This window comes from Microcebus murinus, chromosome 20 (genome assembly GCF_040939455.1).
Source record: "Microcebus murinus isolate Inina chromosome 20, M.murinus_Inina_mat1.0, whole genome shotgun sequence".
In the NCBI taxonomy this organism is placed as follows: domain Eukaryota; kingdom Metazoa; phylum Chordata; class Mammalia; order Primates; family Cheirogaleidae; genus Microcebus; species Microcebus murinus.
Window position 1 is genome coordinate 37,742,114 of NC_134123.1, and position 24,304 is coordinate 37,766,417.

The following is a 24,304-nucleotide window of genomic DNA, read 5'->3' on the forward strand; positions in this document are numbered from 1 at the left end:
CCACACAGACCTGACGCCACACTTTGTCATTTCCAAATGGGACTGTCTTTTTTTTTTTCCTGAGACAGAGTCTCGCTCTGTCGCCCGGGCGGGAGCTCCGTGGCGTCAGCCTCGCTCACAGCAGCCTCCAACTCCAGGCCTCAAGCGATCCTCCTGCCTCAGCCTCCCTCCCGAGTCGCGGGAGGCACGCGCCTCCACGCCCGGCTCTTTTTTTTAATATATATATTTTTAGTTGCCCAGCTATTTTATTTTCTCTTTTTTTTTTTAGTAGAGACGGGGTCTCGCTCTTGCTCAGGCTGGCCTCCAACTCCTGGCCTCGACCGATCCTCCTGCCTCGGCCTCCCAGAGTGCTGGGATGACAGGCGTGAGCCTCCGCGCGGCCCCAAACTCTTACATGTGACAGCGTCTGTCTCTTATGTTCTGTGACCTCCCGGCCTGTCCCCGTGACACCCGCTGGGAACACCCAACTCCGTCAGCCCTCACGACGAAGAGTCGTGGAACGGAACGGGACCCTCGAGTGACACGGTCTCGTCGTGGACAATCTGGTGGCCCCGAGGGACCGAAAACCGGCTCCGAAGGCGCCACCAGGGACGTGTGACAACGGGAACCTCGGGCCTGAGCCACCGGGGATGTGTGACAACGGGAACCCGGGGCCTGAGACACAGGGGACGTGTGACAACGGGAACCCCGGGCCTGAGACACCAGGACGTGTGACAACGGGAACCCCGGGCCTGAGACACCGGGGACGTGTGACAACGGGAACCCCGGGCCTGAGACACCAGGGACGCGTGACAACGGGAACCCCGGGCCTGAGACACCAGGGACGCGTGACAACGGGAACCCCGGGCCTGAGACACCGGGGACGTGTGACAACGGGAACCCCGGGCCCGAGACACCAGGGACGTGTGACAACGGGAACCCCGGGCCCGAGACACCAGGGACGTGTGACAACGGGAACCCCGGGCCTGAGACACCGGGGACATGTGACAACGGGAACCCCGGGCCTGAGACACCGGGGACGTGTGACAACGGGAACCCCGGGCCTGAGACACCAGGGGACGTGTGACAACGGGAACCCCGGGCCTGAGACACAGGGGACGTGTGACAACGGGAACCCCGGGCCTGAGACACCGGGGACGTGTGACAACGGGAACCCCGGGCGTGAGTCACCAGGGGACGTGTGACAACGGGAACCCCGGGCCTGAGACACCAGGGGACGTGTGACAACGGGAACCCCGGGCCTGAGACACCAGGGACGTGTGACAACGGGAACCCCGGGCCTGAGACACCAGGGACACGTGACAACGGGAACCCCGGGCCTGAGACACCAGGGGACGTGTGACAACGGGAACCCCGGGCCTGAGACACCAGGGACGCGTGACAACGGGAACCCCGGGCCTGAGACACCAGGGACGTGTGACAACGGGAACCCCGGGCCCGAGACACCAGGGACGCGTGACAACGGGAACCCCGGGCCTGAGACACCAGGGACGTGTGACAACGGGAACCCCGGGCCGCGACACCAGGGACGCGTGACAACGGGAACCCCGGGCCCCAGACACCAGGGACGTGTGACAACAGGAACCCCGGGCCTGAGACACCAGGGACGTGTGACAACGGGAACCCCGGGCCCGAGACACCAGGGACGCGTGACAACGGGAACCCCGGGCCCGAGACACCAGGGACACGTGACAACGGGAACCCCGGGCCTGAGACACCAGGGACGCGTGACAACGGGAACCCCGGCCCTCGACACCAGCCCAGCCGGGCGACACTCACCTTGCTGGGCGGCCTCTGTTTCCCGGCCTCGACCCCGCGATCCCCGAGCCTCGGGGACGCCTTTGTCTGCTTGCTGGTGGCCTCCTTGTCCCTCTTGGCCACCTGGAACGGCTCGTCCTGGACGGGCACATGCTCCGCTTTGCGCCTGCGCAGGAGAGAGGAGACGGACCCGTGACTGGAGGCCGGACGAGGAGGCCGGGCGCGGAGGCTCGAGCGGAGGCTGCCTCGGCCACCGGGGTGGGGGAGACTGAGGTTGGTGACTTGGGGGCCCCCCTCGGAGGCCGGGCAGGACGGGGGACAGAGCTGTGAGACTCCCGCGCCACAGAGCGTCACCGCCGAGGCCGGGCGTAGGTGACAGTCGCCAAGGCAACGGGGACACCGGGACGCGCAGGCAGGACGGCACGGACGGTCCCCGGCCGCCGGGCGAGGAGAGGGGTCAGGCAGCCACGCACGTAGGGAGAGACTCTCAGGGTGGAGGCTCCATGCCGAGCGAGCCACCGCTGGAGGAGGCCGGGACGGGAGGCCACAGCCTCAACTTGCCTCCACTTGAGGGCTTGAACGTTAAAATTTAAAAATAGTTCTTTATCTTAAACGTTAAACTCTATTATTTTTTCTTTTTTTTTCTTTTGTTTGTTTTTTTTTTTGTTTTGAGACAGAGTCTGGCTCTGTCGCCCGGGCCAGAGCGCCGTGGCGTCAGCCTCGCTCACAGCAGCCTCCGACTCCTGGCCTCCAGCGAGCCTCCTGCCTCGGCCTCCCTCCCGAGTAGCTGGGACGACGGGCGTGCGCCTCCACGCCCGGCTAATATTTTGTAACTATTTTTAATTGGTTAATTAATTTCTTCCTATTATTTTTAGTAGAGACGGGGTCTCGCTCTTGCTCAGGCTGGCCTCCACCTCCTGACCTCGAGCGATCCTCCCTCTTCGGCCTCCCAGCATGCCCGGATGACAGGCGTGAGCCACCGCGCCCTGCTAATTTTTTTCCTATTTTTACTTTTGTTTGGCTAATTTTCTTTCTATTTTTTTTTTTTTTATAGTAGAGACAGGGGGGTCTCGCTCCTGGGCTCAGGCTGGCCTCCAACTCCCGACCTCAACCGAGCGAGCCTCCCTCCTCGGCCTCCCGGAGTGCCGGGAGGCTTCTCGGCGGCGGAGCACTGTGCCAGGAGCAGGCGGGCTCACCTCTGCAGGTCGTCCTTGGTCCCGGGGACGGGCTGGCCGCCGATTCTCTCCGACGGAGGGGGCAGTTTGGATTCTGCAAAGGAGAGAGGCAAAAAAAAAAAAAAAAAATAGAGGCCCGGGGTCACCTGGCGGGCGGTGGTCGCCCAGAAAACGGGGTTCAGGGAGACCGCGACCCCATGGCCGCGTAGACGCGTCCCCCCGGGCGGAAGGGCGAGGCATCTGTCACCGAACCTGGTGTCCCCAAGCCTCTTCCTGCCCGGGACAATCCCCCCGCAGCAGGCAGAAGCAATCGAGCCCAGTGTCCTGCGCAGACCTACCTGCCCCCTCCTGGCTCGGCGATCGTTTGGGGTCGCCTGCTTAATTAAGCGCGAGGCCAGCACCGGCCTGGGGGCGGCGGGGGGACAGAGTCGCTGCTTGGGGACAGCCCGGCCGGCCGGGCCAGCGCTTTGGCAAAGGGGAGGGGGGAGAGAGGACGAGGCCCATCTGGAATCTTGTTTCTTCTGAAGGTAGCCCACTGGTTCTAGAGATATCCACTCCCGAGCGCGGCAAACACGCCCACAGGAGCCCTAGTTATGTTGCATTAGATACGGGACTTTTCTATTTTTCTTTTTTTTTTTTTTTGAGACAGAGGCTCACTCTGTCGCCCGGGCTAGAGTTTCCTTAATTTATCATCTATTCCTCGGTTATTTCTTTTTTCTTCTAAGTTGTCTCCTATTTCTTTTTTCTTTTTTTTTTTTTTTTTTGAGACAGAGGCTCGCTCTGTGGCCCAGGCTAGAGTTCCCCTAATTTATCATCTATTCCTCGGTTATTTTTTCTTCTAAGTTGTCTCCAATTTCTTTTTTTTTTTTGAGACAGAGGCTTGCTCTGTGGCCTGGGCTAGAGTTTCCATAATTTATCATCTATTCCTCGGTTATTTTTTTTCTTCTAAGTTGTCTCCTATTTCTTTTCTTTTTTTTTTGAAGTCAGAGACTCACTCTGTCGCCCAAGCTAGAGTTTCCTTAATTTATCATCTATTCCTCGGTTATTTTTGTTTTCTAAATTGTCTCCAATTTCTTTTTTTTTTTGAGACAGAGTCTTGCTCTGTGGCCCGGGCTAGAGAGCCGTGGTGTCAGCCTCGCTCACAGCGGCCTCCGACTCCTGGGCTCCAGTGGGTCCGCCCAGCCAGGTAAGCGTTTTGGCAAAGGGGAGGGGGAGAGAAGACGAGGCCAATTTGGAATCTTGTTTCTGCAGGTAGCCCACTCGTTCTAGAGATATCCACTCCCGAGCGCGGCAAACACACCCACATGAGCCCTAATTATGTTTCATTAAATATGGGACCTTTTTTTTATGTTTTATTTTTGTTTTTTTGAGACAGAGGCTCACTCTGTGGCCCAGGCTAGAGTTTCCCTAAGTTATCATCTATTCCTCGGTTATTTTTTCTTCTAAGTTGTCTCCTATTTCTTTTTTTTTTTTGTTTTTTTTTTTGGAGACAGAGTCTCGCTCTGTCGCCCAGGTTAGAGTTTCCCTAATTTGTCATCTATTCCTCGGTTATTTTTTTTTTTAAGTTGTCTCCAATTTCTTTTTTTTTTTTTTGGAGTCACAGTCTCACTCTGTCGCCTGGGGGTAGAGTGCCCTGGCATCAGCGTCGCTCACAGCAGCCTCCAACTCCTGGCCTCGAGCGATCCTCCTGCCCCAGCCTCCCTCCCTAGTAGCTGGGACTACAGGCGTGCGCCACCACGCCCGGCTCGTTTTTTTTTCTTCTAGATATTTTTAGTTGTCCACCTAATTTCTTTCTATTTTCAGTAGAGACGGGGTCTCGCTCTTGCTCAGGCTGGCCTCGAACTCTTGACTTTGAGTGATCCTCCTGCCTCGGCCTCCCTCCCGAGTAGCTGGGACGACAGGCATGCGCCTCCACGCCCGGCTCGTTTTTTCTATATATTTTTAGTTGTCCAGCTCATTTCTTTCTATTTTCAGTAGAGACGGGGTCTCGCTCTTGCTCAGGCTGGCCTCCAACTCCTGAGCTCAAGTGATCCTCCCGCCTCGGCCTCCCTCCCGAGTAGCTGGGACGACAGGCGTGCGCCACCACGCCCGGCTCATTTTTTTTTCTTCTAGATATTTTTAGTTGGCCAATTAATTTGTTTTTTGAGGCAGAGTCTCGCTGTCGCCTGGGCTGGAGTGAGTGCCGTGGCGTCAGCCTCGCTCACAGCGGCCTCCAACTCCTGGCCTCGAGCGATCCTCCCGCCTCAGCCTCCCTCCCGAGTAGCTGGGACGACAGGCGTGCGCCACCACGCCCGGCTCGTTTTTTTTCTACATATTTTTTTGTCATCCGGCTAATTTTTTTCTATTATTTTAGTAGAGACAGGATCTTCCTCTTGCTCAGGCTGGCCTCCAACTCCTAACCTCGAGCGATCCTCCCGCCTCGGCCTCCCTCCCGAGTAGATGGGACAACAGGCATGCGCCACCGCGCCCGGCTCTTTTTTTTTCGTATATATTTTTAGTTGGCCAATTAATTTCTTTCTATTTTTAGTGGATGAGGCCACCGTGAGAGCTCTCCGGCCACGGCGGGGACGTCCCCAGGGCCTGGCCCCTGGACGGCGGGGCCCAGATCTCCCCTTCCGCTGGGCTTTGGCGTGACAGAGACAGCAAACTGCTCGGAGGTCGCCGGACAGGCCAGGCTGGGGTGACGGTGACAGTCACGCCGCTGGGCTTCTTCTAGAATGTTCTACTGCGGGCGGTGACCCCCGAGTGCCATCCTGTCTTTCAAGATCCGGTGAGCCCGTCCCTAAACCCCCGAGTCACTCCATTCCCTGTTGTACCCCAGACCTTGGGCAGGACTCTACTGCCCTGTCCGGGGTAAACTGAGGCAGGCCCCCGAGATCAGCTTTTTTTTGCGTGGGGAGCTAAGTCTTTAAGATGCGGGTCGCTACAGAGAAGATGGAAGTTGCTAGGAAACAGAGGGAATGAAAGAAAACATAGAGGCCGGGCGCGGAGGCTCGCGCCTGTCATCCCGGCACTCTGGGAGGCCGAGGCGGGAGGATCACTCGAGGTCAGGAGTTCGAGACCAGCCTGAGCAGGAGCGAGACCCCGTCTCTACTAAAAATAGAAATTACCTGGACAACTAAATGTATAGAAAAAACGAGCCGGGCGTGGAGGCGCATGCCTGTCGTCCTAGCTACTCTGGAGGGAGGCTGAGGCGGGAGGATCGCTTGAGGCCAGGAGTTGGAGGTTACTGTGAGCGAGGCTGACGCCACGCTTAGCCTCTATATTGAGTGTCCATATTTTTTTAGGGCAAACCCCTGTAAACTCTTGTTTTTGTTTTTATTTATTTATTTTTTTTCAGTGCTTAATGAAGGAGAATTTATTTATTTATTCATTGTTTTTGTATTTTATATGGTAGTATTGGGTTATGTAATAAAATAACGATCTTATAAGCCACGTTTTATTAATTTCTCAATTATATTTTCCCAAGAGTGCTGCCTCAAGACACAATACCAGGCCGGGCGCGGAGGCTCGCGCCTGTCATCCCGGCACTCTGGGAGGCCGAGGCGGGAGGATCGCTCGAGGTCGGGAGTTGGAGGCCAGCCTGAGCAAGAGCGAGACCCCGTCTCTACTAAAAAAAAAAAATAGAAAGAAATGAGCTGGACGACTAAAAATATAAATAAAAAAACGAGCCGGGCGTGGTGGCGCGTGCCTGTCGTCCCAGCTACTCGGGAGGAGGCTGAGGCCGGAGGCTCGCTCAATCTCAGGAGTTCGAGAACCCCGTCTCTAGTAGGAAAAAAAAACAAAAAAAGAAAGAAATTAGGTGGACGACTAAAAATATAAAAATGGAAAAGGTTAGCCGGTCGTGGAGGCGCGTGCCTGCAGTCCCAGCTACTCGGGAGGGAGGCCGAGGCAGGAGGATCATGACTTGAGGCCAGGAGTCGGAGGCTGCCGAGAGCGAGGCCGACTGCCCGGCGACAGAGTGAGAGACTCTGCCTCCAAAAAGCAACAACAACAACAAAAAGCACAGCAACTTCCTACGCGAGTTATCAAACCAAGTCCCCCGTGCCTCGTTTTTTATACGTATGGGGAAACTGAGGCAGGGGGGGCCGGGAAGAGCGTCCGGCCCAGGAAGCCGCGGCTCTGAGCAGACCGCTGCTGCCTTCACTCTCGCAGCCCTGAAAGCTCTGGGCGGGAGGCGGCCGGCCGGGCCACCGAGAAAGGAACGGGGGTGACAGCGGGGACCTGGCTCCCTGCCCTTCCCTTCCGCCTGCCGTTCCCGGGCCCCAAACGCCGCCGCGACCTCTTTATCGCACCTTTGTGGGGGCCGTCCGGGGCGGCTTCTCGGGGCCCACGCGCGGCGGCGGCGGGAGCGGCCGGGCCAGGAGGCGCCTGTCTGTCGTCGCAAGGGTCCTTCATGCGGTTGACCACGTTTTCGGACAGCTGCGGGGACAGTCGAGCAAACAAATAGGACAAGACGGAAGAGAGAAAATAAAAATAAAATAAAAAGTTAGGCGACAGAAAGCGCTGGAAATTTCTGGCAAGCCCCTTTTTTTATTTATCTGCTGACTGTCCTGCTCTGTCCCAGGCCGAGGGCAAAAATAAAATGCAGCCCAAGAACCTCCCACGGGCCGGGCGCGGAGGCTCACGCCCGTCACCCCGGCACTCCGGGAGGGAGGCCGAGGAGGGAGGATCGCTATCGAGGTCAGGAGTTGGAGGCCGGCCTGATAAGCAAGAGCGAGACCCCGTCTCTACTATAAAAAAAAAAAAAAAAATTGGAAGAAATGAGCTGGACGATTAAAAATATATAGAAAAAACGAGCCGGGCGCGGTGGCACGTGCCTGTGGTCCCAGCTACCCGGGAGGGAGGCTGAGGCCGGAGGATCGCTAGAGCTCATGAGGTCGAAACCAGCCTGAGCCAAGAGTGAGACCCCGTCTCTACTAAAAATACAAATAAATTAACCAAATAACTAAAAATAGAAAAAACGAGCCGGGCGTGGAGGCGCGTGCATGTCGTCCCAGCTACTCGGGAGGGAGGCTGAGGCGGGAGGCTCGCTGGAGGCCAGGAGCTGGAGGCCGCTGTGAGCGAGGCTGACGCCACGGCGCTCACTCCAGCCCGGGCGACAGAGCCAGACTCTGCCTCAAAAAATAAATAAAATAAAATAAAATAGAAAGAAATGAGCTGGACGACTAAAAATATATAGAAAAAACGAGCCGGGCGTGGAGGCGCACGCCTGTCGTCCCAGCGACTCGGGAGGGAGGCCGGGGCGGGAGGATCACTGGAGGCCAGGAGGTGGAGGCTGCTGTGAGCGAGGCTGACGCCACGGCGCTCACTCCAGCCCGGGCAACAGAGCGAGACTCTGTCTCGGAAAGAAAGAGGCTGAGCCGCGGGTGGCGGGGACAGGGACCCGCGGGAGGCGCCGTGGTAGAGGCCAGGTGTCCTCGCCAAGCGCGTCAGGACCCGGCTGGCCGGATTCAAGCCAGGGACACGGGGACCTCACGCGAGGGACAATTGTCCTCGTGCTCTCTCGGCTGCTGTCGGGGACGGCCGACTGTCACAGACCACTGGCTGTCGCCCCGGATAATCAGTTGGGACGACCGACTGTCTCGGATAACCCGCTGTCGGGGACGACTGACTGTCCCCACGGATAACCCGCTGTCGGGGACGACTGACTGTCCCCACGGATAACCCGCTGTCGGGGACGACTGACTGTCCCCACGGATAACCCGCTGTCGGGGACGGCCGACTGTCACAGACCACCGACTGTCGTCCTGAATAATCAGTCGGGAGACCGACTGTCGCGGATAACCCGCTGTCGGGGACGACCAACTGTCACCCCGGATAACCCGCTGTCGGGGACGACCGACTGTCCCCGTGGATAATCCGCTGTTGGGGACGACCGACTGTCCCCGTGGATAACCCGCTGTCGGGGACGACCGACTGTCACCCTGGATAATCCGCTGTCGGGGACGACCGACTGTCACCCCAGATAACCCGCTGTCGGGGATGATCGACTGTCACCCCGGATAACCCGCTGTCGGGGACGACCGACTGTCACCCCGGATAACCCGCTGTCGGGGACGACCGACTGTCACCCCGGATAATCGGCTGTTGGGGACGACCGCCTGTCGCTGCAGACGCCACGCCGTCCTTGCAGAGAGCGGCCGTGCGAGCCGGGGGGCGGGAGACCGTCGCGGCCATCGGGGTCCCAAGCGGCTCCGTCTACACAGCGCGACGAGGGATTGGGGCGCGGCCGGCAGGGGACCAGTTCAGGAACCGTGGAAACGAGGCCACCGCGGGCTGCCACGTGTCCCCACCAGCCCGGCCGGCCGCCCTTCCCGCCCCCGAGGCCGATGCGGCCAGGCCGGAGACGGGGCCGCGGGTTCGGGTCCTGGCGCCGGCACGAGAGATCGCCTCCCATCATGCCTCAAACGTCCCCTCAGGTCCCCTCGTGTCCCCAAACATCCCCTCACGTCCCCTCGTGTCCATCATGTCCCCGCATGTCCCTTCATGTCCCCACATGTCCCTTCATGTCCCTAAACATCCCCTCAGGTTCCCTCCACATCCCCTCGTGTCCCCAGACGTCCCCTCATGTCCCCAAACATCCCCTCACGTCCCCTCATGTCCCTTCATGTCCCCATATGTCCCCTCAGGTCCCCTGTCCCTTCATGTCTCAAGTCCCCTCATGTCCCCAAACGTCCCCTCAGGTCCCCTCATGTCCCCAAACGTCCCCTCAGGTCCCCTCATGTCCCCAAACGTCCCCTAACATCCCCTCACGTCCCTTCATGTCCCCATACGTCCCCTCAGGTCCCCTCATGTCCCCAAACGTCCCCTAACATCCCCTCACGTCCCCTCGTGTCCCTTCATGTCCCCATACGTCCCCTCAGGTCCCCTCATGTCCCCAAACGTCCCCTCAGGTCCCCTCATGTCCCCAAACGTCCCCTAACATCCCCTCACGTCCCCTCGTGTCCCTTCATGTCCCCATACGTCCCCTCAGGTCCCCTCATGTCCCCAAACATCCCCTAACATCCCCTCACGTCCCCTCGTGTCCCTTCATGTCCCCATACGTCCCCTCAGGTCCCCTCATGTCCCCAAACGTCCCCTAACATCCCCTCACGTCCCCTCGTGTCCCTTCATGTCCCCATACGTCCCCTCAGGTCCCCTGTCCCTTCGTGTCTCAAGTCCCCTCATGTCCCCAAATGTTCCCTCATGTCCCCTAACATGCCCTCACGTCCCTTCATGTCCCCAAACGTCCCCTCATGTCCCTTCATGTCCCCAAACGTTCCCTCATGGCCCTTCACGTCCCCAAACATCCCCTCGTGTCCCCTCAGGTCCCCAAGCGACCCCTCATATCCCCAAACGTCCCCAAACGTCCCCTCGTGTCCCCAATCGTCCCCTCACGTCCCCCGGGTCCCCTCACGTCCCCTCGTGTCCCCAGGCGTCCCCTCGTGTCCCCCGCGTTCCCTCGTGTCCCCAAGCGTCCCCTCACGTCCCCAAGCGTCCCCAAGCGTCCCCTCGAGTCCCCAATCGTCCCCTTGAGTCCCCCGCGTCCCCTCGTGTCCCCAAGCGTCCCCTCACGTCCCCTGCGTCCCCTCACGTCCCCAAACGTCCCCTCGTGTCCCCAAGCGTCCCCTCAGTCCCCTCGTGTCCCCTCACGTCCCCTCGTGTCCCCCGCGTCCCCTCACGTCCCCAAGCGTCCCCTCACGTCCCCAAACGTCCCCTCGTGTCCCCAAGCGTCCCCTCGTGTCCCCAAGCGTCCCCTCAGTCCCCTCGTGTCCCCAAAGTCCCCTCGTGTCCCCAAGCGTCCCCTCGTGTCCCCAAGCGTCCCCTCGTGTCCCCAAGAGTCCCCTCGTGTCCCCAAGCGTCCCCTCACATCCCCAAGCGTCCCCTCACGTCCCCAAGCGTCCCCTCATGTCCCCTCATGTCCCCAAGCGTCCCCTCACGTCCCCTCGTGTCCCCTGATGTCCCCAAGCGTCCCCTCGTGTCCCCAAACGTCCCCTCACGTCCCCAATCGTCCCCTCGTGTCCCCAAGCGTCCCCTCACGTCCCCAAGCGTCCCCTCGTGTCCCCAATCGTCCCCTCGTGTCCCCAATCGTCCCCTCGTGTCCCCAAGCGTCCCCTCGTGTCCCCAATCGTCCCCTCGTGTCCCCAATCGTCCCCTCGTGTCCCCAATCGTCCCCTCACGTCCCCTCGTGTCCCCTCGCGTCCCCAAGCGTCCCCCGCGTCCCTCCCGCCGCTCACCCGGATGCCCTGCAGCACGCGGACGCGCTCCTCCTCGTCCACGCCGAAGGACACCCTGCGGCCCTCGCTGCTCTCCGTGCTCCCCATGGCGGGCGGCGGCCGGCACACACACCGGCGAGCCGCTCCGTATCAAAGCAACGGGACGGACGCCGCCGGGAGGGCCGGCACGGCACACGCCAACAAGGCCGCGTGCGATTGGCCGCCGCTGGGGGCTCGGCCAATCAGGGAGCGCGGCCGCGCGGTGCCTTGTGGGGGCTGTAGTCCCGCGGGTTTGCCTGGTGCCCGCCGCTGGAGGCTCGGCCAATCAGGGGCCGCGGCGGCGCGGTGCCCTGTAGTCCCGCGGGTTTGCCTAGTGACCGCCGCTTGAGGCTCGGCCAATCAGGGGGCGCGGCGGCGCGGTGCCTTCTGGGGGCTGTAGTCCCGCGGGTTTGCCTATTGGCCGCCGCTTGAGGCTTGGCCAATCAGAGGGCGCTGCGGCGCGGTGCCTTCTGGGGGCTGTAGTCTTCTGGAAAAGCGTGGGGGGCGTGGCGGTCTGAGCCTTGGAAAGCGCATTGGGCTAAGTTAGTCCCAGCGGAGGGAGGGTCAAGCCTTTGCTCTGAAAGATCTTTCGAGAAGCAGAGCCTCTTTACTTCCTAGAGTTTCTTTTTTTTTTTTTCTTTTTGTTGAGACAAAGTCTCACTCTGTTGTCCCAGGCGGGAGGCATCAGCCTGGCTCACAGCAGCCTCCAACTCCTGGCCTCAAATGATCCTCCTGCCTCAGCCTCCCTCCCGAGTAGCTGGGACTACAGGCATGCGCCTCCACGCCCGGCTCATTTTTTTAAATATATTTTTAGTCGTCCACCTCATTTCTTTCTATTTTTTTAGTAGAGACAGGGTCTCAGAATTGCTCAGGCTGGCCTCCAACTCCTGACCTCCAGCGATCCTCCTGCCTCGGCCTCCCAGACTGCTAGGATGACAGGCATGAGCCACCAAGTCCGGCTTTTTATATATATATAATATTTTTTTTTAGTTGGCCAATTAATTTCTTTCTATTTTTAGTAGAGACAGGGTCTCAGAATTGCTCCGGCTGGCCTCGACCTCCTGGCCTCGAGTGATCCTCCCTCCTCGGCCTCCCAGACTGCTAGGATGACAGGCATGAGCCACCAAGTCCGGCTTTTTATATATATATATATATATATATATACATATATATATATATATTTTAGTTGGCCAATTAATTTCTTTCTATTTTTAGTAGAGACGGGGTCTCGCTCTTGCTCAGGCTGGCCTCCAACTCCTGACCTCCAGCGATCCTCCCTCCTCGGCCTCCCCGACTGCTAGGATGACAGGCGCGAGCCTCTGCACCTGGCCACTTTGTAGAGTTTCTAAACAGCAAAAGACAAGCGGGGCTCAGCCATCTGTCCCCTGCTTGCCTTCTCAGCCCTAATTCTCCCCTCACCTCTCTGCCCATTTCTGGATCTTCCAGAATTTTCCTGAACACACCAGGCTGAGCCCTGTCTCTATGCTTCAGTCGAGGCTGGCCTCCTTTTAACTACTCTTATCATCCGGGCCTTCTACAGTTTAGCTCATCGACCCGGGCTTAGAACTGCTGTCCATTTGCAGTACTTGAATTTGGGGACAGATGGTGACTGTCACTTGTTCATTTTAGCTGAGCACAGACCGGAATTGTTTGTGGGGTGGAGGCATGACACAGGCGACAAGGGTCCCCACCGCAACCCGGGGCAGGAGGGGTGGCATGGAGCAGTCCCCGGATATTGTCACCCGTGCCCTCCTCTCCCTTGACCTGGGCCTTTCTGGGTGAGCAGAGGTGGGAGGGAAGAGGCTGGAATCCCACCCAGTTGCAATAAATGTGTCACGAAGGAGCTAGAACGTTCGAGAAATGATTGAAAGCAGGGGGGACTTCTTTTGGGGTCCACAGCAACATGTTCTCTGAGAAGGGGACATTTGGCCCGGCGCGGAGGCTCACGCCTGTCATCCCAGCACTCTGGGAGGCTGAGGCAGGAGGATCGCTCGAGGTCAGGAGTTCGAGGCCAGCCTGAGCAAAAGCAAAACCCCATCTCTACTAGAAAGAATACAAAGAAATTAGCTGGACAACTAAAAAATAGATATATAGAAAAAATGAGCCAGGCATGGTGGCACATGCCTGGAGTCCCAGCTACTCTGGGAGGCTGAGACAGGAGGATCGCTGAAGGCCAGGAGTTGGAGGCCAGCCTGAGCAAGAGCGAGACCCCGTCTCTACTAAAAAAATGGAAGAAATTAGCTGGATAACTAAAAATATATAGAAAAAAAAATGAGCTGGGCGTGGTGGCGCATGCCTGTAGTCCCAGCTACTGGGGAGGCTGAGGCAGGAGGATTGCTGGAGGTCAGGAGTTCGAGGCCAGCCTGAGCAAGAGCGAGACCCCCGTCTCTACTAAAATAAAATAGAAGAAAATTAGCTGGACAACTAAAACATATATATAAAATATAAATTAGCCGGGCGCGATGGCTCTCGCCTGTCATCCCAGCACTCTGGGAGGCCGAGGCATGAGGATCACTCGAGGTCAGGAGGTCGAGGCCAGCCTGAGCAAAAGCTAAACCCTATCTCTACTAGAAAGAATACAAAGAAATTAGCTGAACAACTAAAATATATATATATAGAAAAAATGAGCCACGAATGGTGGCGCATGCCTGGAGTCCCAGCTACTCTGGGAGGCCAAGGCAGGAGGATGGCTCGAGGTCAGGAGTTTGAGGCCAGCCTGAGCAAAAGTGAGATCCAGTCTCTACTAAATAAAATAGAAGGAAATTAGCTGGACAACTAAAACATATATATAAAATATAAATTAGCCGGGCGCAGTGGCTCTTGCCTGTCATCCAGCACTCTGGGAGGCCGAGGCAGGAGGATCCCTCGAGGTCAGGAGTTGGAGGCCAGCCTGAGCAAGAGCGAGACCCCGTCTCTACTAGCAAAATAGAAAGAAATTAGCTGGACAACTAAAAAAAAATATATATATATATATAAATAAACCGGGCGTGGTGGCGCACGCCTGTAGTCCCAGCTACTCAGTGGGAGGGAGGCCGAGGCAGGAGGATCGCCTGAGGCCAGGAGTTGGAGGCTGCTGTGAGCGATTGCACTTTAGCCTGGGCACAACAGACTGTGACTCTGCCCCCCCAAAAAGAAAGAAAGAAAATGCAAAGACCCCCCCAAGGCAGGTTTGAAGTCCCGGGGGCAGGAGGACAAGCTGGCACAGCTGCAGCACAGCGAGCCCCAGGTAGTGACAGGAGGTGACAAACCTGAGACCTAGGCAGGGACCAGGTGACAGCTGCTGGTCTTGGGGTCGCGTGTCTCTCTGTATTGGGGTTGCATTTGTACCTTGTGCCTGCAAATTGCTGCAGGCACGCTCAGCTCTGGCAGCTGCCCGCCCCAAAACTCATGCATAAAAAGATTCCTATTGTCCCCAAGTTTCAGAGTCCCTTTGTTAGGGGTGGCCCTGGGATTTTTTTTTTTTTTTTTTATGCAGCAGGGACCTGAGCGGGAGCAATTGAGGGGACTCCCCTTAAAACGACACTGCGATGGGACAGCTTGTGTGACACAGAAATTTAAAAAAATGCCAGTCTTTCCTAAAGATGGTTGCATTTTAATATATTTTTTTTCAATGCATGTTTATTTTTTTTTTGTGTGTGTTTTTTTATTTTCTTAAGGCGCTTTTTAGGGGCTGCAGAGCATTAGGGAGCGCAGAGAGGCGGGTGGGCCCGGAACGCGCACGCGCGGCCGCGTGCCGGAGCAGACGGTGCAGCAGCAGGGGACAGTCCCCGCGCGTTCCCGGGCCTCGTGGGGCAGGCGGCCTAGTGCGCATGCGCGCGGGCGGGAGGGTGCGAAGCGCGGCCGCCGGCGGAGTGCAGGCTGAGGGGGCGTGTCATGGGCGTGTGGGGGGCGGGGCATGGGCGAGCGGCCGCCCACGGACTGCAGGACGGGGCGGGGCCGGGGCGTGGCCGGGGCGTGGCGAGCGGGCCGGCCCAGGCCGCGGGCGGGGGCGTGCCGGGGCGGTTCGTGGGCGTGGCGGGGGCGGGGCCGGAACGGGTCGCGGGCGGGGCGAGGGTGCCGCCTCAGAGCCCGGGCGGGGGCGTGCCGGGGCGGTTCGTGGGCGTGGCGGGGGCGGGGCCTAGCCGAGCGGCCGCCCGCGGGCCACAGGCGCGGGCGGCCGGGGGCGTGGCGGGGGCGGTTCCGGGGCGCGGCGGGGGCGGGGCGAGCGCTCCTCAGGCGGCCGGCGCGGGCGGCGTTCGCGTCCCCTCAGCGGCGGTCCCTCGGCGGCCGCTGTCGCCGCCCGGCTTCCCGCGCAGCCCGGGCCCCGCCGGGCGCCCCCGCGCAGCCCTGGAGCCGTCGCCGTCGCCGCCGCCGCCCAAGTCGCCGCCGGCGCCCCGGTCCCCGCGGCTGGGCTCGGCGGGCGTGGCGCCCAACCGCCCGCTCGGCAGCGTGCGCGGCGTGCCCGCGTCCTCCCCGCCCGGCCGCCGCGCCCGCCTGTCGTCGCCGGGCACCAGCCGGCCGCCCGAGGGCCGCGACGAGCTGCGGCGCCGCGTCCGCGGCCTGGTGGAGGCCAACCGCGTCATGATCTTCAGCAAGAGCTGCTGCCCGCACGGCGCGCGGGTAGGGGGCGGGGGATGGGGGACGGGGGACAGGGGGATGGGGACAGGGGACAGGGGATGGGGACGGGGGACAGGGGGATGGGGACAGGGGACAGGGGATGGGGACGGGGGACAGGGGACAGGGGGACAGGGGATGGGGACAGGGGACAGGGGGACAGGGGATGGGGACAGGGGGACGGGGGATGGGGACAGGGGACAGGGGACAGGGGGACAGGGGGACAGGGGATGGGGACAGGGGACAGGGGGACAGGGGGACAGGGGATGGGGACAGGGGACAGGGGGACAGGGGGACAGGGGATGGGGACAGGGGACAGGGGGACAGGGGATGGGGACAGGGGGACGGGGGATGGGGACAGGGGACAGGGGACAGGGGGACAGGGGGACAGGGGATGGGGACAGGGGACAGGGGGACAGGGGGACAGGGGATGGGGACAGGGGACAGGGGGACAGGGGATGGGGACAGGGGGACGGGGGATGGGGACAGGGGACAGGGGACAGGGGGACGGGGGGGACAGGGGACAGGGGGACAGGGGATGGGGACAGGGGACAGGGGGACAGGGGATGGGGACAGGGGGACGGGGGGACAGGGGACAGGGCGACAGGGGGACAAAGGGGACAGGGACAGGGCGACAGGGGGTGGGCGACAGGGGGACAGGGCGACAGGGGGGACAGGGGGCGACAATGGGACAGGGCGACAGTTGGACAGGGGACAGGGCGACAGTGGGACAGGGGACAGGGCGACAGGGGGACAGAGGCGACAGGGGGACAGAGGCGACAGGGGGACAGAGGCGACAGGGGGACAGGGCGACAGGGGGACAGGGCGACAGGGGGACAGAGGCGACAGGGGACAGGGCGACAGGGGGACAGAGGCGACAGGGGGACAGGGCGACAGGGGGACAGAGGCGACAGGGGGACAGTGGGACAGGGCGACAGTGGGACAGGGGACAGGGCAACAGTGGGACAGGGGACAGGGCGACAGGGGGACAGAGGCGACAGGGGGACAGAGGCGACAGGGGACAGGGCGACAGGGGGACAGAGGCGACAGGGGGACAGAGGCGACAGGGGGACAGGGCGACAGGGGGACAGAGGCGACAGGGGGACAGTGGGACAGGGCGACAGTGGGACAGGGGACAGGGCAACAGTGGGACAGGGGACAGGGCGACAGGGGGACAGAGGCGACAGGGGGACAGAGGCGACAGGGGGACAGAGGCGACAGGGGGACAGAGGCGACAGGGGACAGGGCGACAGGGGGACAGAGGCGACAGGGGACAGGGCGACAGGGGGACAGAGGCGACAGGGGGACAGGGCGACAGGGGGACAGTGGGACAGGGGACAGGGCGACAGTGGGACAGGGGACAGGGCGACAGTGGGACAGGGGACAGGGCGACAGGGGGACAGTGGGACAGGGGACAGGGCGAAAGTGGGACAGGGGACAGGGCGACAGTGGGACAGGGGACAGGGCGACAGTGGGACAGGGGACAGGGCGACAGTGGGACAGGGGACAGGGCGACAGGGGGACAGTGGGACAGGGGGACAGAGGCGACAGGGGGACAGGGCGACAGGGGGACAGAGGCGACGGGGGCGACAGTGGGGGACAGGCCGGGCGACGGGGGCGACGGTGGGGGACAGGCTAGGTGACAAGTGGGCGACAGGGGGCCACAGTGGGTGACACGCGGGGGGGCGACACGCATGGGGACAGGGGGCGACAGGCCGGACGACAAGTGGGCGACACCATGGGTGACACGATGGGCGACAGGCATGGGGACAGGGGGCGACAGGCCGGGCGACAGGCCGGTTGACAGGGGCGACAGTGGGCGACAGGGGGGACAGGCCGGGCGACAAGTGGGCGACAGGGGGCCACAGTGGGTGACATGCCGGGGGGGGGCGACACTCATGGGGACAGGGGGCGACAGGCCGGACGACAAGTGGGCGACACCATGGGTGACACGATGGGCAACACGCATGGGGACAGGGGACGACAGGCCGGTTGACAGGGGCGACAGTGGGCGACACTCTGGGTGACAACCGGGCGGAGTGGCCGCGGACGCCACCGGGCCCTGGGCACGGCGATGGGACTCCAGGGAGGCCCCGTCCTCCCCTCGTCCTCACGGGTCCCCTGTCCCCTTCCCCGCCCCGCCTTTGACCCTGGCGCAGCCGGGTGACAATTAGTAAAAGAGTTGATCCAGGCAGAGAGAATCAACCTGAGCCTGCGACATAAGAAAAAAAAGAAAGAAAAAAAAAGAGACAGAAAAAATATATTTTTAAAAAATGAAGAAAAAAGACAGATAAAAAAAAAATGAAAAAAAAGAGACAGATTTAAAAAGAAAATGAAAAAAAAAGACAGAAAAAAGATTTTTTTTATAAATGAAGAAAAAGACAGATTAAAAAAATGAGAAAAAAAGAGATTTTAAAAAGAAAATGAAAAAAAAAAGAGACAGAAAAAAGATTGAGAAAAAAAAAAAAAACGAGGCCGGGCGCCGAGGCTCTCGCCTGTCATCCCAGCACTCTTGGAGGCCGAGGCAGGAGGATCGCTGGAGCTGAGGAGGTCGAGGCCAGCCTGAGCAAGAGCGAGACCCTGTCTTTACTAAAAGTAGAAAGAAATGAGCTGGACGACTAAAAATATGTAGAAAAAAATGAGCCGGGCGTGGAGGCGCATGCCTGTAGTCCCAGCTACTCGGGAGGGAGGCTGAGGCAGGAGGATCACTGGAGGCCAGAAGTTGGAGGCTGCTGTGAGCGAGGCTGACACCACGGCACTCACTCTAGCCCGGGCGACAGAGGGAGACTCTGTCTCAAATAAATAAATAAGTAAAAATTAAATTAAATTTTAAAAAATGAAGAAAAAGACAGAATAAAGATTTTTAAAAAATGAAAAAAAAGACAAAAAAGATTTTTTTAAAAATAAGAAACGACAAGATTTTTAATAAATGAAAAAAAGAATTTAAAAAATTGAAAAAAAGATTTAAACAAAATGAAAAAAAGACAGAAAAAAGATGTTTAAAAAATGGGGAAAAAGACAGAAATAAGATTTTAAAAAGACAAAAAAAAGACAGAAAAAATATTTTTAAAAAATGAAAATAAGACAGAAAAAAGATTTTAAAAAGACAGAGAAAAGATTTTTTAAAAAATGAAAAAAAGAAAAAAGATTTTTAAAAGACTGAAAAAGATTTTTAAAAAATGAACAAAAGACAAAAAAGATTTTAAAAATACAAAAAAAGAAAAATTATTTTTAAAAAATGAAAAAAAGAGAAAAATGATTTTTAAAAGACAGAAAAAAGATTTTTTAAAAATGAAAAAAAGACCGAAAAAAAGATTTAAAAAGATGAAAAAAGACAGAAAAAAGATTTTTAAAACATGAAAAGAAAACACAGAAAAAAGATTTTAAAAAGACATAAAAAAGACATAAAAAAGATTTTTAAAAAATGAAAAAAAAAAGACAGAAAAAAGATTTTTTTTTAAAAAAAGTTCCGTTTTGGTGAAAGGCGAGGGTTCAAATTCCACTTCCTCCCTGAGTGACCTTGACCCTGGTCACAGCGACCCGCCCAGCCTCAGTTTCCAGGCCCTTCTTGGGACAATGAAGAAAAAGGAATAGTAGGAGGTGGCGAGGCGAGCGCCCTAACTTTTTTTTGGGGGGTGAGCTAGGAATCAAGCTCATTGTTTCTTTTTTTTTAATTTAAAAAAAAAATTTTTTTTAATTTCAGCTCATTATTTCTTCTATTTTTCAAGCTCATACTTTTCTTATTATAATCAAGCCCATTATTTCTCTTATTATAATCAAGCTCATTTATTTTTTTCTTTCTTTTTTTTATTTCAGCTTGTTATTTCTTTTATTTTCCTAGCTCATTATTTCTCTTATGATAACCAAGCCCATTATTTATTTTTTATTTATTTTTTAATTTCAGCTCATTTTATTTTTCAAGCTCATTATTTCTCTTATTATAATCAAGCTCGTTTATTTTTTATTTCTTTCTTCTTTTACTTTGGCTCATTATTTTATGTTTCAAGCTCATTATTTCTCTTATGATAATAAAGCTCGTTTATTTTTTACTTATTTCTTTTCTTAATTTCAGCTCATTATTTCTTTTATTTTTCAAGCTCATTATTTCTCATGATAATTAAGCTCATTTATTTTTTCTTTCTTTTTTTATTTCAGCTCATTATTTCTCTTTTGATAATCAAGCTCATTTATTTTTTCTTTCTTTTTTTCATTTCAGCTCACTATTTCTTTTATGTTTCAAGCTCATTCCCCTTATGATAATCAAGCTCATTATTTTTTATTTCAGCTCATTATTTCATTTTTCAAGCTCATTATTTCTCTTATGATAATCAAGCTCATTTATTTTTTATTTCTCTCTTTCATTTTGGCTCATTATTTCTTTGATGTTTCAGGTTCATTTTTTCTCTTATGTTAATCAAGCTCATTATTGCTTATATTTTTTCTTTCTTTCTTTTTTCTTTTTTTTAATTTCAGCATGTTACTGGGGTACAAACGTTTAGGTTGCATGTATTGCCCTTGCCCCACCCGAGTGACAGCTTCAAGCGTGTCCGTCCCCCAGACGGTGCACACCGTGTGACTGTACCCTCCCGTCCTCCCCCTGCCACCTGCCCGGCACCCCACGAATGTCGTTCCTACATGTGCACTTAGCAGTTGATCAGTTAAAACCAGTGTGCTTGATGGTGAGTACACACGGTGCTTGTTTTTCCATTCTTGGGGCACTTCACTTAGTAGAATGGGCTCCAGCTCCAGCCAGGAAAATACAAGAGAGAATCTATTTGGAAACTCAGGAAAATCAGCAAGAAAAAATAATCAAACAACCCTATCAAATGGGCTCCAGCTCCATCCAGGAAAATACAAGAGAGAATTTATTTGGAAACTCAGGAAAATCAGCAAGAAAAAAAAAAAAAATCAAACAACCCTATCAAATGGGCTCCAGATCTATCCAGGATGATATAAGAGAGAATCTATTTAGAAACTCAGAAAACTCAGCAAGAAAAAAAAAAAATAATCAAACAACCATAGCAAATGGGTTCCAGCTCTATATCCAGGAAAATATAAGGGAGAATTTATTTGGAAAATCAGCAAGAAAAAAAAAAAGCAAGCCTATAAAATGGGCTCCAGCTCCATCCAGGAAAATACAAGAGAGAATCTATTTAAAAATCAGAAACTCAGAAAACTCAGAAATCAGAAAACTCAGAAACTCAGAAAATCAGCAAGAAAAAAAAAATAATCAAACAACCTATCAAATGGGCTCCAGCTCTAGCCAGGAAAATACAAGAGATAATCTATTTAGAACTCAAGAAAATCAGCAAGAAAAATAAAAAAACCCTAGCAAATGGGTTCCAGCTCCATCCAGGAAAATATAAGAGAGAATTTATTTGGAAAATCAGCAAGAAAAAAAATCAAGCAAGCCTATCAAATGGGCTCCAGCTCCATCCAGGAAAATACAAGAGAGAATCTATTTAAAAATCAGAAACTCAGAAAACTCAGAACTCAGAAAACTTAGAAAATCAGCAAGAAAAAAAAATAAATCAAACAACCCTATCAAATGGGTTCCAGCTCTAGCCAGGATAATACAAGAGAGAATTTATTTGGAACTCAGGAAAATCAGCAAGAAAAAAAAATAAATCAAACAACCTATCAAATGGGCTCCAGCTCTAGCCAGGAAAATACAAGAAAGAATCTATCTATGTAGAAACTCAGAAAATCACCAAGAAAAAAATAATCAAACAACCTATCAAATGGGTTCCAGCTCTATCCAGGAAAATTCGAGAGAGAATTTATTTGGAAACTCAGGAAAATCAGCAAGAAAAAATTAATAATAATTAAACAACCCTATCACCCTATCAAATGGGCTCCAGCTCTAGCCAGGAAAATATAAGAGAGAATCTATTTAGAACTCAGAAAATCAGAAAACTCAGAAATCAGAAACTCAGAAAACTCAGAAATCAGAAAATCACCAAGAAAAAAAAAAAAATCAAACGACCTATCAAATGGGCTCCAGCTCTAGCCAGGAAAATACAAGAGAGAATCCATTTAGAACTCAGAAAATCAGAAAACTCAGAAATCAGAAACTCAGAAAATTCAGAAATGAGAAAACTCAGAAAATTAGCAAGAAAAAAATAATCAAACAACCTATCAAATGGGCTCCAGCTCCAGCCAGGAAAATACAAGAGAGAATCTATTTAGAACTCAGGAAAATCAGCAAGAAAAAAAAAATAACAATCAAACAACCCTATCAAATGGGCTCCAGCTCTAGTCAGGAAAATACAAGAGAGAATTTATTTGGAAACTCAGGAAAATCAGCAAGAAAAAAAAAATCAAAAAACCCTAGCAAATGGGTTCCAACTCTATCCAGGAAAATACAAGAGAGAATCTATTTAGAACTCAGAAAATCAGAAAACTCAGAAATCAGAAACTCAGAAAACTCAGAAATCAGAAAATCACCAAGAAAAAATAATCAAACAACCTATCCAATGGGCTCCAGCTCTAGCCAGGAAAATACAAGAGAGAATCCTTTTAGAACTCAGAAAATCAGAAAACTCAGAAACTCAGAAAACTCAGAAATCAGAAACTCAGAACATTCAGAAATCAGAAAACTCAGAAACTCAGAAAAACAGCAAGAAAAAAATCAAACAAGCCTATCAAAAAGTGGGCGAAAGGACATGAACAGAAACTTTTCGAAAGTAGATACACTGGCCGGGCGCGGAGGCTCACGCCTGTCATCCCGGCACTCTGGGAGGCCGAGGAGGGAGGCTCGCTCGAGGTCAGGAGTTGGAGGCCAGCCTGAGCAAGAGCGAGACCTCGTGTCTCCTAAAGATAGAAAGAAATTATCAAACCCCTATAATATGCTAAAATATAAATAATAAATAAATAAAATAAAGAAAGAAATTATCGACATACAAAATCCTGTTGAAGACGGAAAGTGAAGAAAAATAAAAAATAAAAATAAAAAAAAGAAAGAAATTAATTGGGGGACTGAAAAAATATATATAGAAAAATATATAGAGAATATATATATTTTTATATATAGAATAGATATATAGAAAAAATGAGCCGGGCGTGGAGGCGCATGCCTGTAGTCCCAGCTGCTCGGGAGGGAGGCCGAGGCAGGAGGCTCGCTGGAGGCCAGGAGTCGGAGGCCGCTGTGAGCGAGGCTGACGCCACGGCACTCACTCTAGCCCGGGCGACAGAGCGAGACTCTGCCTCAAAAAAAAAAAAAAGAAAGAAAAGAAAAAAAGATCCGTAATCAGAGCTTGAAAGAGTCGTTAAAAATGACGAACGTTTGTTGAATGACTTAATGACCGTCGAAAGGAAACTGAGAAAGAGGAGAAAAGATAATTGGAAAAAAAGAGGAGGTGCATTCAGGGCAGGTTGCCTGCCTTGAGGTCGGGAAAAGAGGTTTTGGGGCAAAAGATGTAGTTTTGGGAGTCATCGCGAGAGAGTAAAAAGCAGGCAAGGAGGCGGGCCGAGATTGTTCTAGAAAACCATCTTGGAGAAAAGGGAAAACACGCCTATTCCTAAAGAACTCTTTGTTTTTGGGGAATCCTTATTACTGTGTCCATTATTTGCGTAAATGTTGAATTTTCTGTAAGAATGAAACTTAGCTGTTTGGTTTTTTTTTAATTTTATATTTTTAATTTTTTTTTTTTTTTTTGCCCATCTTGTTCTGGATTTTATATTTAAAAAATTGTTAGCATTCTTTTACTGTTTTTTTTTTTGTTGTTGTTGTTGTTTGTTGTTTTTTTCTTTTTTCTAAAGAAACTGGAATCTAACGTAGCTGATTTTTCGTTTCCAGGTTAAAGAACTCTTTTCTTCTTTGGGGGTTGGATATAATATCTTGGATCTGGATAAACTTGGTAAGGACAATGGTCACCGCATGATTTTATTTCCAGTAAACACCAATGAGATGGAAGAGATCAAATAAAATGATCTTAAGAAGAAGTCACTGCCCAGGCCGGGCGCGGAGGCTCACGCCTGTCATCGTAGCTACTCTGGGAGGCCGGGGCGGGAGGCTCGCTCGAGGTCGGGAGTTCGAGGCCGGCCTGAGCAAGAGCGAGACCCCCGTCTCTAATAAAAACAGAAAGAAATTAATTGGCCAACTAAAGATATATATATAGAAAAAAATCAGCCGGGCGTGGTGGTGCATGCCTGTGGTCCCAGCTACTAGTGAGGCCGAGGCGGGAGGCTCGCTCGAGGTCAGGAGTCGGAGGCCAGCCTGAGCAAGAGCGAGACCCCGTCTCTACTAAAAAAAAAAAAAAAAAAATAGAAAGAAATGAGTCGGACAACTAAAAATATATAGAAAAATGAGCCGGGCGTGGAGGCGCATGCCTGTAGTCCCAGCTACTCGGGAGGGAGGCTGAGGCAGGAGGATCGCTTGAGGCCAGGAGTTGGAGGCTGCTGTGAGCGAGGCTGACGCCACGGCACTCACTCCAGCCCGGGCAACAGAGTGAGACTCTGTCTCAAAAAAAAAAAAATAAAAATAATAAAAATAAAAAAAATTCAGTATTCAGTCTCAATTATCTCCTTGTGAACAAAAAA

The 24,304-nt window shown here is 54.1% G+C and overlaps 2 protein-coding genes across 3 annotated transcripts in view; one reads left to right on the top strand and one right to left on the bottom strand.

The window, feature by feature from the left end:
* The window catches only part of CHCHD6 (coiled-coil-helix-coiled-coil-helix domain containing 6), a 48,857-nt gene extending 37,541 nt beyond the window's left edge, over positions 1 to 11,316 (bottom strand). For both annotated transcript variants that reach the window (XM_075995949.1, XM_075995948.1), the window contains exons 1-4: positions 11,153 to 11,316; positions 7,229 to 7,355; positions 2,955 to 3,027; positions 1,780 to 1,924 (exon numbers count right to left, since the gene is read on the bottom strand). In XM_075995949.1, coding sequence (XP_075852064.1) covers positions 1,780 to 1,924; positions 2,955 to 3,027; positions 7,229 to 7,355; positions 11,153 to 11,239 — 432 coding nt within the window. In that variant the 5' untranslated portion in view covers positions 11,240 to 11,316. The remainder of the gene's footprint in view (positions 1 to 1,779; positions 1,925 to 2,954; positions 3,028 to 7,228; positions 7,356 to 11,152) is intronic.
* Positions 11,317 to 15,619: 4,303 nt separating this feature from the next.
* TXNRD3 (thioredoxin reductase 3) overlaps positions 15,620 to 24,304 on the top strand; it is a 42,403-nt gene continuing 33,718 nt past the window's right edge. Inside the window, exons 1-2 of the mRNA XM_075995950.1 lie at positions 15,620 to 15,769; positions 23,562 to 23,622. Of these exons, the coding sequence (XP_075852065.1) occupies positions 15,731 to 15,769; positions 23,562 to 23,622 (100 nt within the window). The 5' untranslated portion in view covers positions 15,620 to 15,730. The remainder of the gene's footprint in view (positions 15,770 to 23,561; positions 23,623 to 24,304) is intronic.